Source organism: Festucalex cinctus, chromosome 13 (assembly GCF_051991245.1).
Source record: "Festucalex cinctus isolate MCC-2025b chromosome 13, RoL_Fcin_1.0, whole genome shotgun sequence".
Taxonomy (NCBI): Eukaryota; Metazoa; Chordata; class Actinopteri; order Syngnathiformes; family Syngnathidae; genus Festucalex; species Festucalex cinctus.
The window spans coordinates 15,622,705-15,639,421 of NC_135423.1; the positions used below are offsets into that span (position 1 = coordinate 15,622,705).

A 16,717-nucleotide genomic window follows, 5' to 3' on the forward strand; every position below is an offset into this window, starting at 1 on the left:
AACTCACATTCCTCAGATATTAATCCGGGGCCCATATTAGTTAGTCCACCATATTACAAAAAAAAGACAATCATAAGCTCAAAATCATTTATCTTTTTATTGATCATAACAGTGTATACAGCTGGTGTTATTGTCTCCTTAAATATGTACAGCCAAAAAATTGGTGCAGTGGACCTTTTTTTTTTCAGTGCGCCAGCAAGCCTCAGTTGGTCTCTATGGCAACTCTGCAGTCTCCTCAGCTCACCTGTGAGATGCCCAGCAAAACTTGCTCAACCACTCGCATGTGATAAGGCATATTATAGTTCTTCGGCAGTTTTATTATGTGCCAATGGTGTAAAAAAACAACAAGATTATGGTCTGCTGGATGTTCATTACTAAGACTGATGATTGCGTGTTTTCGCCACAATAAATACTGAGCATATACAGTAGAACACTGTGTTAAATATATTAAAGGGCAACACAAGGTACAAATAGTTAGTGTTAGTATGTTTAAAAAAATAAGATAATGAAATGTTCTTGTGGATTGTGCGTGTGTGGATGTAGAAAGCAGAGAAACTAAAACATGGTTCTGCATGAATATCATGTGCACTCGCATAGAATACTCTCCATTACTTAACCAGAGAATATTTACAATTTAACCCTCCACGTGTCTACATCCATGAGCTCTCTGTATCAAAACACACTTTTCTTTTTTCAATATACAGTATAGCATAATAATCAATACTTGATATCTTCATAAAATACAGCTGCAGGTGATGATAAAAGAAGTGGGATTAATCTGATTGGCTGAAAATGAGTGACATCACGCCAGGGGTTACACGGAGTAAAAGTCATGGTCGTTAGGCTCGATGACTTCAGGGGTGAGGACCCTGCCCATGAAGAGGATTGACCCTGAAGGAACACACACACAGATGCACAATATGGTTTAGTGTTTTTACACAAAGCAACACGATGGGCTATATTTTCATAGACAGGCGAGTGCCAGGCATAAAAACTGGCACATCTTCAATTTCACACTGGGTCAAGTCTCGTTGACCATGTTAAGGAATGTGGCAGACCGTACTGCACCTTTTCTGGGTGTTCTGGAGGACCGTTTTTTTTTTTTTAAATTACAGGCCCACCCGCAATTTAGTGACAGAGCGCAGCCTAGACTATGTTAAATCAGGGCTAAGTTGTGGCTCAGGTGGTGTAGTGCAAATTTTGGTGGGTTTGATCCAGGCACAGGCAAACAGATTGTGTGCTCCGCTTATAGGTGTGGTGGATGTTGTTGTATTTCTTTCATAAATATGACAGCAGAGTGGATCAAGCATTATTACTATCATCATCATTATTATATTTGTAAGAACACAGGGCGTGGGGGGTGTAGATGGGTGTCAGAAATGGACACAAAAGATCGGGGTGGAAGACCATCTGTTCACTCCCACAACAGAGCAAACACCCCTTCCTAACTGTGCCACTACAAAAATAAATAAATAAAAAACTCCACTCAGGCACGCAGTTAGACTGCACTTTGCACTAGATTTGGGCTGGGCACAAAAATAGGGCTCGATGTGTCAAGTTACAAACATACACACTCACTCACATACCTGTTCTCCGATTTCTGATGATGAAGAAGAATGGGTGATCAGCCATGACTTGTGGGTACAGCACAAGAGTTCTGGTCTGGGCGATCATTCCTGTGAGACAGACAAGAAAACTGTGAAGCAAAAACATCATTTACCACTAGAAGGGGGAAATGTTTACAGTTTAACATTCTCCATCTCCACTTAGTAATATAGGTCAGGTCTCAAGGTTCGAGGTTCAAATTTTAGCTGTGAAGTTTGCATGCTCTCCCTGTGCTTGAAAAAAAAAAGGAAGATTCTCAGGGATTGTTTTACTAATATCTCTAAATTGTGGGCTCACTCTCTCAGGCTGGGGTGTGTTATGGTCCTTATGATCTATTGGGACTGCAATCGATTTCCAAGCAAGATCCCAAATAGCTGGCACTTTAGGCAGCTCTGATGATTTTCACCATGGAACTTATGGAGAATTGCAAGGACAAAATAAAGCTTGAAGTGATGGAATTGGAAGTGTTAGTGGAAGACAAACAAACCCATGCGTTACAGAAAATACATTGATTGCAGTGATAATTTTGGGGAAGCCAACAAATACGTTTAAAACACAACACAGAGTTGAAAGGTTTTATCAGATGATATGGCATGACCCCTTCTTGTGACTGGCCTCTATAGTCAGCGATTAGATCATTCAGAAACTTGAAAATGGCAATGCTGAAGATACAATATGTCAATGCATTTTATTTCGGTATCTTAAATATGTTTTATGATTTTGTGCTTTCAGACGTGCTATTTAGAGATGCTAAAAAATGTGGAATGAAATGTGTGTGAATTGTGCATGTACTGGGTGTGCCCTCATCTGTTTGCATGAGCAAACAAGTTTTCCTCCGTTTTAACTTTACCACTGGTCACTTAGCTGGCACAGCGATCAGCCACCTCCAAAAAACAAACTCCCAATCAATCAATCCGATCAATCAATCAATCAATCAATCAATCTTTATTTAATAGCACCAGGGCGGTGCTAAACTGCAATAATAGTCTACCTGATCCGACAGCTCCCTCCGCTCCCTCCTCAGTCACCTCCAGGTAGGCTTTCTGCACTGCTCTGCCAATATAAAGCTCCTTCCCACCTGAAACAAATTGCACAAAGACAAAACAAAGATCATTACTTGCTTACTTTCTAGGGCACATCCATCAAAGACGTTAAGACAATGTGTGCTACAAGAGAGTGGCGCTGCAGGGACCTGATGGAGAAAAAAAAAAAAGAAAAATCATGTTCTCTGGGAACAAACTGAGCTGACTGCAGAAAGAACATAACATTCACATCAGTAGTTATACTGTGAAAGAGGCTGCTATTGTCTAAGTATATGTGATTATTTCTCCATGCCTACATATACAATCATTTTTCTCACTGAATCTATTTTTACAAGGGGATGCGACAGTTTCAACCTGCCCACTCAGTGGCAGTTACCTTGGTTACCTCAGCAAGTACTGGAGGCAACTTCAGTGCAGCAAATCAACACATAATGAACCAATTTTGAATGTAGATTTACTTTGCAGCTATAGCAACCACACTGATTTGATTTCAAAATTATATTGGTCATGTATCAGATGTTTGATAGACCAAAGTGACTCACCTGTCATTCCAGAGAGATCAGCATCCTTAGTGAAGATGTTCTTTATTCCGAGTGCCTGCAGAGTTTCTTTAAGGTCCATTTTCTGCTCCACTTTGAACCTAAATGATGCAGTCACAACATTAGGAAAAAGGAAACTCTCTCAGAACGATATAGTGCAGTTCTACATCACTGTACTGTAAATGACTACTAGCACCGTAATATACAATATATATTGTTCAATCCAGTCCGGTTCCTTGGCTTTCAGTAAAGATTTATTTGACTTAATCCAGCTCTTAATATCACCATTATCACATTGCAAGTACAGAAACCATTAATACTGTCACTGTTTCCATCAGAAAACCTGCTAAGCCTGTTGGCCATGGACAGACTGAGAACCACATTCGGTCTAGGAAAATATTCCTCCAAGGGATTGGGGATGTGGACAACGACAATATGCACCAAATCTCGTGCTGAAATCTGACATCCACATATATGGACTGGAAGCAATGCAGCACAGAGAACTAGTCCGAAAAAGAAGAGAATGTCTATTTTAGTGAAATAGCTTTTATTTTGCACGGATGAGTGAGTTCTTACCGGGGCAGATAGACTTCCACCTTCTGTCGTTTAACATTGTTGGCCCACTCCTCCAGCAGTGGCGCCTTAATGATTGGCTCCAGAGAAGCCAACGGCACTTCCTGCCGAGGAAGGACGATCATCATGGACATGTCGTCCCCTTCATACGGCATCTCTAAGACCTGGTAAACACCGCCAGCTTCCTGGGAGCCATCACTGAACTCACCTGGGGGGAGAGGGGGAGAGAAAATAGGCGTGAAATAAGGATGTTTAGACACGCACACAAACATTTGCACTGGTGGTTACAGTGTGTCCTGCTTTACTCTGTTTGTAAGTTTCCTAAGGAGGAACTGGTGCAGATGAACATCTCTTCGGGCACATTGAACGGCACTATTGATTACAGCTTACGAGGTTGCTTAAACTCTAATTAAAAAGCATTCATGCAACACTTTGAGGACTCAAACGGGATTTGCCTTTAAAAACTGCTTCCATTCAGCATGAGTTAGGTTGCCTTCAGAAATAGAGTCAAATGATGCACCAATGTGTGATTATATAAATATGTATTTGTACAATAGATGATATGGCAAAGTGTATTAACCTTAAACAAACTCAAATCTACTACAAACAAAACTCACATCAAACATCAAACAATTTAGAGTTGAACCAAACCTTTCATAAAAAAATGCACTACAAGAGTCAAATAAAACCAGGACTTCAAACTATCGCCTTTAAAATTATATTTCAGTTTGTCACATTAAAAGGCATTAAATCATCGGATGGCTCTTGCTGCTGACAAGATAAGGTTTCATTGTAGCAGAGGGAGAAGGAAATAAAAGAGAATAAAAACTCAACTAAAGTTTTATGTTTGACACCCTCCCTCCCTTCAACTTGCTGAGATGAGGCAATGTTGCTGCAGAGATTGTGGGTGTTTAACTTGAACACAACACAATCTTCCTACAAAAATAAAAACACACCGCCATTTCTCCATGGGACCTGTCCCTATTCTTCAAAAGCCGCACATATTCACAGTCAACTCCCTCCAAACAAACAGGCGGGCATGCATCAGTATCTGAGCAGCCTGCGAACGTTGGCGTTCGCAAGTGTGCAATCTCACTGCACCAAAATAGCGCAGACGCACCAACTTTCGAAGCGATGCAGTGAGAGGTTGATGTAATTTCCTTTGGCAGCACATCAGATTACAAAATAATAGGGGGATACAGAGGCAAACGCATTCACCCACTAAAGATACAAACACCATGTGATTAATCTGCTCCCATGAATACCTATTTATGACAGTGTGTCGAGTGAAGAAAATGGCACCAAATGAGGCAAAAGAGTCAAGTTAGCCATATGGCTTCCTATTAGTTTTTAAAGCGAACCGCCCCCACAGTGGAGTGTTTTAAGTCTCGCCATAAGACCCACTTTTATTCCTTGGCTTTTAGTTCAGTGAGAATTGTGTGGTACTCGGGGTCTTTTCATGTTTTTTATTTTTTATTTTTTATTGTATTTATATTTTATTTATTTTATTAAAAACAAATGTATTTTTCTATTTTACTTATTGTATTTTAGTATTTTATTGACTGTTTTTTATGTGTATGATAGTGTGTGGATTTCAATGTGCCACACTTGGAAGTGCTCGTTGATAAAATGTGCTATAAAATTAAAGTGGATTGGCTCGGATATAGCAACATTGACAAGAAAAACTGTTAAATCAAAAATGTCAACATGAAATTTGATACATGACAAAATATAAAGATGTTCGATACCACTTTTTTTCTTTTTCAGACCGATACTAGTACAAGTACTCAACATCTTGAGTAGTCACTGATACTGATACTAAGTGCCGATACCACTCGTGCTTTTGATACACCCCCCCCCCCCCCCCCCAAAAAAAAGACAGAAAATTTAAAAGAAATATCTGTGAAATTTATGTCTATTTTTCTTTTCTTCTAATTTTGAATTTCCCAGTTCCCAATCGTAAAACTGCCACACGAGGGCGCCCAATGCTGGTATAGGCCGCCGCCGCAAGTACCGATACCTTGAAACAAGGCAGGTATCAACCCAATCCAATAAAAAGAACTCCAAATAAACAAAAGTGAATATTAAATAATAACACAACTATCAAATGTCCATTTTAAATAGCCCCAAAAGACCAAACACAAGTAATATATAAACAACATTGGATTTTAAAAAACGAGACACTATACTTTCATGAATATTATCTATGGAAAAATCTTTTTTTACTCAAAATGTTTTTAAAAGATGGCCGGTATCAATTTTGATTTTGTGATGAATCGAACACAAAATAATTCCTATAACAAAAGTTAAAAAATAAATAAATAAATAAATAAATAAATAAATAAATAAATAAATAAATACATAAAGTTTTGTTTTTCCTTTCAATGGTTAGCAATTAACTTTCTGGTACATTAAACGCTGAAATAGTAAACTTCTCTATCCAAATTCAATTGGTTCTTCGTCCACAAATTGTTGTGAAAAATCAGTGGTTTTGTCTTTTCTTGGTCAGCTAAATAACAAAACTATAAGAAATGCACAGATCAAACCTGTTTTTCTTGTGATGAGCACAACCTCAAACGTCAAGATGTATCTTCAGGAACGACAAAGGCACTGATGTGTACGTCGTGAGTGATGCTAATGTTCTTACCATAGTAGAAATCTCCTTGTTGGTACATCATGAGCGTCTGTACTTCTGAACCATCGTCTCGGCTGAAGGAGAAGGTTCTTGTGTTTTCCGGCCTGAACTGATTTTTCCAGAAGCCTCTGAAGTAAATGGCGTTGACCATGGTCAGACGAATCACGCTGCTGAAGTCCTCGGCAGACAGAAGGTCACGGATCTTACCTACAATGAAGTTGGTTGTAGAGAGCATGCTCAGTGAAGTGAAATTCAAATGACTATTTTAGTTTCCTTTTCTGACTCACTCTCTGTATGATTCTCCACCCATCTGTTGATCTGTTCGGCGACAGCTGCTGATTCGCTGAAGTCAACGGTCTGAATACTGGCTCCAAAAACCTTTTTCATCAGATGCAGGAACTCGGGGTTGAACGCGATGCCCTCTTGAAGGAAGAGACTGTTGGCCAAGCGGACTGTATATTGGGTGTCATCCTCAGATAGCGCCGCCGTCAGGTTCTGGAGTAACGAGAATTCCACGCCTGGAGGCCACAAGTATGTTCATATAACAAAGGATTGGGTATGCGGGGAAAAACATCACTGTATAAGCTTGTCTGGGAAAAAAGGACAGTCATCAATAAGATCCACTTGTAAGGAATCAATGTACAATATAATCCACATCCCTTAAAGCAGTGATTACCAACCAGGGAATATTCGTGCTACAAGAGATCATTGGAGTGTCGCCGTAATATACTGAATTTTACTTTGTCAGACAAATATAGCTTTGTTCATCTACAAAGTACAGTAGCTGGGCCAACAATACAGTACCTACATGTGCATTCAGTTTTTGTGACATTGGAGCGCTTGTCTCCAAAAATAGGGCCTTAGCTATAAGGAAAATTCACAATTTAATATATGATAATCAAGACCAAAAACATCATGATAATAAGAGTGTGAGACCGTAAACTCATCAACTGGATTTTTTTCCCACATAATCAGACTTTATTTCGAAAATACAACTTTTTTTCCATACAATTATAGTTTAGTCTTGTGACCTGTCATGTTTTGGTTTTGGGAGGTTGGGTTTTGGTTTAGTTTTGGGTGTTCATGTTGTCTTTTTGTCACGTTTTGTCTCCCCTAGTCTTGTCATAGTTACCTGTGTAACACCTGTGTGTGTCTCCCCTCCGATATGTGTTGCTAAATAGTGCCCAGGTGTTTCCCAGGTGTGTCTTGTTAGTGTCTCGTTAGAGCATTATCTTGTCTTGTCTTGTCTTGTCTTGTCTTGTCCTGTCCTGTCCTGTCCTGTCCTGTCCTGTCCTGTCCTGTCCTGTCCTGTCTAGTCCAGTCCGCTTAAGGGTGCTAAGCTGTGTTTGTAGTTTCACTACGTCTGGTCAAGTTTCTCACCTCCTAGCCAAGTGTCTCCACGTCAGCTCAAGGGTCTCCAAATCAACTCAAGTGTCTCCACGTCTACTCAAGTGTCTCCACGTCAACTCAAGTTCTCCTCGTCTGGTCAAGTGTCTCCCTCACGTCCACGCCACGTGTCTCCCTCACATCCACGTTCGTCATGCCAAGTCTGTCCACGTTCTGCCCAATCTGTCCACGTCATGCCCAGTCTGCTCACATTCCGTCATGTCCATCACCATCTTTGTTGTTGTAAATAAAGTTCCTCACGTTTCCCTTCCTATCTATCTCCCTGCCTTGTTTCTCCGCCATTGGGTCCGTCCACCACATCATCGCTTCACATATTATGACAACTTTAGAAATATATACTGGAATTTAGTTTAATATTTGTTCCTTTCATTACTGTAATTCCTCTCTGACTGGGAGAAATCAAATTGGACTGCTTTATAGTGAGGCCTTTCGACCCAAGTGAGGATAGCGGTACAAAGAATGGATGGATGAGCTGAAGCAGCTTTGTCTCTCCACATACAACTGTCAAGTTCTATAAATGTGTTTGTCACCTGGCAGCAGGTTGTCAAATCCTGCGGCCTGTCGGATCTCCTCTAGCGACGTCCCCCTGGCTCCAAGCTCAACCATGCCCAGGGCCAGGGCCACGCTCAAGGGGGAGAAAATGATGTTGTCTTGACCCCCCGTCGCCTGCAGCTGATGGTACAATCTGACAGAGAATTCTGATGTCATGTCCTCCGGAATGTCCGCCGCCCGGCAACTGTAGCCCAGCAACAGGATGGAAAGGAGGAGGAGGAGAGGTGACGAGGTGTCCAGGGTCCACATTGCTGCGATGACAGCTGAATGGGAAAAAGGATCTCATGTGAAATGAAGAAACAGACGAGGGGAAAGGATTGGAAAGACATGATAAGACACAAGGAGAAAGGATAGATAATGGGATATATGATGAGTGGATTAGGGAGCGATAATGGGATTGGGAGGCCAAAGAGGTGGGGATAGAATGATATTGCGATGGTCAGATTATTCATTAAAAAAAGGCAGTGATTATAATATTGTGAGATGGTGAGAGATAAATGTGTACGGATGGATATTGTACATAATCATGAAGGCCAGGAACAGGATAGATGAGAGGAGACAGCAATGGAGGAAGAGTCAGCAAAAGAGGTTACACTAGACTTTTTATGGCCAATTTGGCAGTTAATCTCCCAGCATGCCGGCTGTGTAGGACAACTACCGGCAATTTGTTATAAACAGCAGTAAACTAGCCCAAATTAAAGCAGGAATAAAAGGCAAACAGTTTATTGGAACAGATGCATTTTATCTGCAAAGTCTTTGCGGGTCGTCTGAATATATACCGCAGTGAAAAAAACAAAACAAATTGTTCACTGTTCATGAGCCATTAGCCTACATTAGCCTCGTCACTGCCTGTCACATTTTAAGTTAGTTAAACTCAATAGGCATTCAATTAAAAAAAAGGAAGATTGATGGAAATGCACTTAATTTGTATCAATTTCATTAAAGAGTCTTTCCAACCACCCAGTGAGTTTAAGAAAGCAGACTTTGATTTTAATGACTTGGTGTAGGCTACTTGTTGATAGTGAAGCCACAACACAAACCTCAAATTTGAAGTCAACGGACCGCTTAATTTTGAGTGTCTGTCTCCCAACCTGAAGTTTGTGGGTTTGTTCCTCAACCCTTGAGTAGCTTTTATTTATTTATTTATTTATTTATTTATTTACTTACAGTGCGGGGAATCCTCAGCTCACCATGCTGCTCAATACTTGTATCATTTAACTATTATAAGGCATGAAATGTTGGAAATGATCATTTAAGACAGGAGCAGACCCAGAACAAATCAATTGATATGAAAATAGAAATATTGAAACATGGCTAAATATCTGATAGTATTGGAAATATTTGATGGTAAGAAATGATCTTCCAATACCCATGTTTTCAACAGCCCCAAAAGGCTTCCCTGTATAGAAACGTTTCATACAGAAACCCTTAGTCTGAAAAGCAACCCTTTCTTCAAAAAAAAAAAAAAAAAAAATCAGAAGCAAATACCGGTAGTTCTGGGTCGAACCCTTGCCCTTCAACAAATCTGTTGGAACCCTGACTTTTAACAGTGTTTGTTAAGTCCTTCCACACCAGATTCATCCATGCATGCCTTTACAGAGATACAAAGGCAAAAAGGCCTTGCCAAACTGTTCATTCCATGTTGGAAACTAACCAATTGAATGGCTGGAATATGCTGGCTGCTACTTTATGTGCAGGTGACAAAAGGCATCAGAATATCCACACCACAATAACACCAACAAATAGCACCATCTACAACATGAGCACTTTTTTGTTTAACGTACTTTCCTCTCATGCCCATCATATGGCCTGAATTGGTCCAGACTAGAGATGAACTCCAAAAGGTTTCAGCCTTTTCCACAGTGACAAATGTGGTTAATCGACAGTGACAAAAGCAAGAGCCAGCCAGACGCTAATATTTATAGCACGGTTGTCTGTCAGTGTCAGCCGAGGAGAACACAGTGGAGGAGTAGTGAAGAGTTATTGTTTTTTGTTTTGTTTTTTATCTCAAAGATGTGTGGACTAAGTGAGTAGTATATTAAATGTTGATTAATGCTCTTATCAATTACAGTAAAAAGTGTTGAGACAATTCACATGTTGGATTTTGACAACGTTATCTAGTTTGGGAAATAAAGTAATTTTCTCAAATCCTCTTTTCAGTTGATAATTGACTCTTATATTCAAGATGTTTGGTGATAAAAATGTACTCACTGAACAAGGGGAAGAGTAACATAAAACTGTTGTCAGATAACAAATTTTAAAAGTCTTTGTGTTGAGGTGGAAATAAAACTTCTGTCTGTGTAGTCCACAGATGTGGAGGGCTGGCATGTGACTAAACCAAATACAGAACGGCTACAGGAAAGGATTAGAGCTAAAAAGGCAACTGTGAGTTCTTGACCTTATGAGAGGAGAGATGAACGTTTGTGTGTGACTCCGTAAGCACATTTCTGACCTTTTGAGTTGCGGCACACAGTCCACAAGAAAATCCTTCCCAACAGCCAGCTTGGCCTACTCATGAAGGGTCCCCACTCCCCAGCATACCTTGCAGGTAAGGAAGGAAACCAAACACCCCCATCTGGCTCTCTCGTGACTAACACAACCAAATCATCTGGAAAATCCCCTAATCTTGTCCATTTGATTCATTTCATGGAATTAAACAGACAGGCATTTAAAAGTAGCCCCTAATCTCTCCCATGTAATCCGACGGTTGACATTTGCACAATTAAAAAGTGACGTCAACTAGCAGCGTAATCCTTACTGCCATTTAAACCCTACACCTTGAGGTTGCATGCTTGGGAGGCCAACGGACTTTTACGGATGAACATGGAAACGGCTGGATCACGTCCGCAGATGTGCACGTGTTGACCTTGACCTACACTGCAGAAGACAAGGTTACCTAGGCAACAGCAAGTGATGGATGGAGATGTACTGAGGTGTCAACTTCACCAGAGTAAGGCCACCTCTCTCCTTTCCAACACATCTTTCCTTTACAAAATGTAAAACAGATATAAAAATAGTTGTAAGTTGACAATGGCACCCAGAGAAATGTCCTCCCAATCCCAAAACAAAAATATATATATTTCAGCATGCATGGCACACATCACGTTTTTGTGCATTCAATGTTAAAAGGAACAGGTGAAAAAAAAAAATCTGCTATCATACTTTTACTGATTGAGAAGTCATTAGGTAAGTGGCTACATATGGTTTACTGTAAATGACTTGCACTGTCGACTGGATGCTACCAACAACCTCTCATGTTGAGAACATTTGTCTCACCACCACATTATTTGGGAACAAGGGCCATAATACATCATAATAGGCTACTGTATACAGTAATATATGCCAATACACAGTATTTGGGCATAGTGTATCATATTAAATAACTTCAGTTCAATGAAAATAAAAGCATCAGTTCTGTCCCTTGGATTTAAAAATTTCTGGCTACACCCCTGGTGTGAAATAATTCATTAAAAAGTAAAGTATGGTTAACTTTGGAAGAGATTTCTCATTCCCTTCATTCCAATGGAAAACATTAATAGAAATCTTAGCAAACTGGAGGTCAACCATGGTTGTGCACTGATTGTGTTCAATCTTTGAGGTTCGACTCAAGTTAAATTCTTCATGACTCCATTGCTTTAATGTGTAATAATTAATAATTTTATCCCCAGTTAATTCCTTTTTTACTCTATAGTCCTACTGTAGCTCGCATATTTGGCAGCATAATCCAAATAGAGCATTACCAACATGAACAAATCTGCTTTGAATGAGTTAAACTTGAACTGATTTTACTCTTAAACTACTAAAGAGTACAATCAGTTGAGAGAAGCAAATTAATTTTCTCTGACCCAGTTCCTCAATAACCAACAGATGTTCGCAGTGAATTGCTTTTACCGTTTCATCTCCAAATAAGCCTGAAGATCAAAACAGCAGTAAAGTAGGCCATCTGAAATATATCTGTAGAGACAAGCACAAAGCTGTCTTACAGAAAAACAAATAGCTACAAAACACCAAATGGTAACTACATCTCCTTAACACTTTAACTATTCTAATTACTACAGTAGCTACTCTTTCATATGCCACTCACCTAATGAAAACAAAACGGTATTAAAAAAAAAAAAAAAACAATGGACATGGACATCACTTGCGGCTAGGCACAGTTCACAGTGCTCAATCATAACTGCTGCTACAAACCAATCAGAACACAGTCAAAAGCAGTCGCAGCCTCTAGCATCGTAGAAGGAACTTACTCCAAAAACAGCAATGCCACACAACACCTCCGCTCCTTATGCAGTTAACACAGCGTTTCATTAAAAAACTCAATTTAAGTCATGCTGTAGGATCGTCTACTTCAATTATCTCCGTACGTGGAGCAGGTGATTGCTGCAGAAACATCAGACTAATTTCCCCATCTGCAGCCAGTCCTCATCACACTGACTTGGCTGATTGCCTCCCTTGTTAGAAAATGACATAATGGCCAGCGGAACTTGCCGTAAGTCCCAGGATACTCACTGTACGCTTAACAGAGGGTAAAGAGAGAGGTTAACAACCCTTTATTAATCCCCAGTAACAGAAGCCAGAGGCAAGAGGCAGAGGCAGAATGTAAAGAGGTTAGAAATAACGTCATTGATTTGGAGGTGGTTGATGGGTAAATACAGGAAACAAGAAACAAAAACAGTTTGACCGACAGGAGGAAAAGGCAAAGACAGACGTTGATAGAAGCTAAAGAAATGTTGAGTGAAAATATTAGTCAGCCATAAAGGACTTGCGTGGTGTTGGCTAATAACCTGTGATTGTCTTGATAGGCTGCACTTGGGTGACCATATGACCCCATTTAATCGGGACAGTCCCACTAAGAGTGACAGTTCCAAGTTTGAGGCTTGTGTTCAGTCCCGGCGGATTTTGCCAACCCCATTGTTTTCTCTCCGTCAATAACACAGTTGTCATAGCGATTTAGTCTAACTTTACTACAGCATATCTAATCGCTAACAGGCGTGTTTTCGTCATATAGAAACTAGAACTACTTCATGCTTCAGCCTTTATTAAATGTAGTCCTACTAGCCTAATGCTGCCGGTCAAACTCAACATAAAACGAGTTATTCTGGCGGCATATTCCATTGTTACAACATAGCTAGCTTCCAATAACTGCTTGGACAGAGCAAACAGGTTGGATAATGGTGACTTTGGTTAGCTGTGTTGAACTGTCGACCAAGAAAGCATTTAACATTTGCTAAAGCAATAACAACCACTGGTCATTAGCTTGACTTGTGATTATTTGCTATATTCAGCAAAATTATGGTGTGCTGATTTTTAATTTTGAAAATCTGGTCACCATCTTAGGTCCTACAGTGCAGAAACCCAACATTTCATGGACATCAGAATGCACTGTGGTCTATTTAAACTAATACTAACCCACTCTGCAGTAGTAAAATCACAATTATTGTCATTGTTTGTATAAATACAGGTGGTTACGTTTTATTCTAGTTCATGACACATCATAACTTGAAATGTCGTCAACTTAGTACATCCTGTACATACAAGTATAAGTTGGACCTTGACGGTCAAATGCAATCCGTTCTAGGACACTGATGTACTATTTACATGCTTCAGTGTGCCACCTAGAATGTGTATGAAATGGGGGTAGATGATGAGCATGATGATGAAGTAGAAAGTAGACGACCGCACAACGCATGCTGACGAGGAAGCATCAACTGCTGAAGAAGACTCAGTTAACAGACAATATTTCCAGGCAAACGTTTTGGTCTTCCAAAATTAAGTAGTGTAATAGTTTATCCTCCAAGTAAATCCTCCAAACCAGTTTAGATATTTTTCTTGTAAAGGTCTCTGTGACTCTACTTTGTTTATTTTGATTATTTTAGTTTTTTTTTTTTTTAAATGACACAAAAATAAATTTACTTCTTTGTGTTTAGAATGACATCGTGTTTTTCATGCAAATTCCCATGGGGCCGAGCGCTTCATTTTTAGTATGATGCAAATTCAGCAACCACCAGTATGAAGGTATTTGAGGACAAACCTCGATTAGAGTTTGTTTTATTTTATGCAGCAGTGCACAGCGGATTTGATTACAGCATGAGGAGATACGTGGTATGTTTGTAACAATGCGGCTTTGATTGTTAAAGCAAAGAGTGTATTAGACTGGCACGCACACACATGCACACGTGGGAGCTGATGGTTGCTGCGTGCACTTCGCGAGCAACCCAGCATCGCTTGTCTGTTTTGGTTTTGCAAGGCTGATTTGAAAGACATTTAATTATTGAAATGCAATTAGTGCAGTGCTTGGAAGAAATGGACAGGACACACGCACACGCATTGACAATGTGCAAAACACACGAATACGAAAGAAGGGCAGAAGAGGAGGGCGGCAACATAGAAGTGATCACCATGAGTTGCAATGTATATGGGATTGATCCACTGCGATTATTTATATCATAATCCGCTGTACATTACATGTTATTTAAACTGAGATTATGTCTGGAATGCATGCGGTTGTTTTAATTTGAGAAGAATTTTGAGGACATTACATACAATATTAAAATTGGACATGATGCATTTAAAATGTAAAAAATGAAAAGGTTAAAAATCAATTTTTTCGACATATCACTTAAATGAATTACAATTAAATTGTTTACTAAATTATGTCATGATAGTGATTAAATTATATAAACAACATTTATGATCATGTTCTGAGCTGTCACATCTCATCATTACATATTTTTGGGTCACATACAGGTACAATTTACACAAACTCAATGATCTTATAATACATTTGAAATTAAATTCAACTAATGTCAATTAAGAATATAAGCATCTGTGGGCAGATTTATACCTGCAAAAAGCATTTACAAATGTTATGCATTTCATTTGTATATGTTTAGGCCTATGTGTGCGCGCGTGTAGGTGTGTGTACATGCGCGTGCGTGTGAGGGGTGGGGACAGGATAGGACTAGGATATTCCAACCTGCTACGTAAATTCACACTTATGCCTTTGCCATTAATTAAATGACACGAACCCTCACAAAGAACAAAAATATATAGACATTAAAAGGAAAAGACAGATGCAAATTCAAATGCATGTACGTCTATTACAAACAACACAGCTATGTAAAATGAATCTTTAAAAAGTGAATCTGCGCATCTACACCTGCTCCTTTATCAAACTTCTCCGTAATTAAAATTCCACCCTTTAATTCCATAATGACAATGGCACAGTCGCATGATCCAAACACATCCAGATTGTATCGTAAAAACGGCAGCTTCCTAAACATTTTACGAGTTAATTTTTTATGCTAACAATTTGGCCAGGTTTATCAGACCTGATTTATTTATTTTTATTTTCTTAATTGGCGACCAAAACTGCTCTTACCGATGTTCAGCGTTCAAGAAGGGGATGGCTGAGATGACGTGCGCACTGTGCAAGCTCTCTGCTGCTCCTCTCCTGTTCTCCAACTCCGCAGATCTGACTGCATGCTGCTGTGCCGCAGGCCCCGCCCTCCTACACGCCCATTGGTCCAGACAACAACAACAAAGAGTATCAGATTGGAGGAAACACAAAATATATTTCTGGTACATATTGGTTGGTTGTGTGGGCAGTTTTTGATTATTATTATTATTATTATTATTATTATTTTTTTTTTTTTTTTCGTTTTTCATTAAGAAGGATTTTTTTTTTATTGTGCTGGATTTTGGTATATGGTAAAGAATGACTAAATAAGTAAGTAAATAAATAAATAAATGCTTGACCGATTTCTGTTCCATGTACAGCGCTTTGAGCAATGCTTGTTTTAAAGTGCTTTTAAATAAAGTTGAGTTGAACCTCAGTGTTTGCCCACTTTTGTTGAGACAAGGTATATGGACTTATAAAGAAAAATATGCAAAGTCTCAGTTTACTCTCAAATCGACTTGAGGTTTAGCAGGTCAGGTCCTACTCAGAACATGCTTTACAATGGTCATTTCATCATTATTATTATTATTATTATTATTATTATTATTATTATTATTAATAATAATCCATTTTAAATTACCTTTACGAACATTCTAGTTATTTTACATTGACCAAAACAGCGAAGCAACAGTTGGACAGCGAGGGAACTATCTTAACCTAGTAGTCTAACCGACGATTTCCTTCGGCGCAGATAACTGGCCTCAAATAAATTACCTTCTTGTAATTTCTTTTCTTTTATTTCTTTTTTTTAATTATTATTATTATTTTTTAAACAATAAACCACTCAATAAAAATGCGTTTTGCGCTCGCCGTTTTGTTGAATACGCGTGAACACTCGCTTGCGGAAGTGTTACCATTTCCGCTTTTAGCCGTCGCTTGGGATTTGTAGTCCTATGACGGTTAA

General features: G+C 39.3%; 1 protein-coding gene across 1 annotated transcript; it reads right to left on the bottom strand.

The window, feature by feature from the left end:
- Positions 1-83: 83 nt before the first annotated feature.
- Positions 84-16,656, bottom strand: serpini1 (serpin peptidase inhibitor, clade I (neuroserpin), member 1). Its single transcript, XM_077540517.1, has 10 exons — positions 16,528-16,656; positions 15,736-15,864; positions 8,333-8,617; positions 6,683-6,913; positions 6,408-6,602; positions 3,764-3,968; positions 3,191-3,288; positions 2,597-2,683; positions 1,587-1,676; positions 84-891 (listed from the first exon to the last, which is right to left on the bottom strand). The coding sequence occupies exons 3-10, from the start codon at positions 8,601-8,603 to the stop codon at positions 815-817; spliced, it is 1,254 nt and encodes a 417-aa protein (XP_077396643.1). The 5' UTR covers positions 8,604-8,617; positions 15,736-15,864; positions 16,528-16,656; the 3' UTR covers positions 84-814.
- Between the last annotated feature and the right edge of the window lie 61 nt (positions 16,657-16,717).

Coding starts and splice junctions, on each gene's coding strand:
- serpini1 (XM_077540517.1), bottom strand. CDS start 8,603: ATGTGGACCCTGGACACCTCGTCACCTCTCCTCCTCCTCCTTTCCATC. Junction 2,684..3,190: donor TGATCTCTCTGGAATGACAG/GTGAGTCACTTT, acceptor AATTTGTTTCAG/GTGGGAAGGAGCTTTATATT. Junction 892..1,586: donor CATCAGAAATCGGAGAACAG/GTATGTGAGTGA, acceptor GTGTTCCTTCAG/GGTCAATCCTCTTCATGGGC.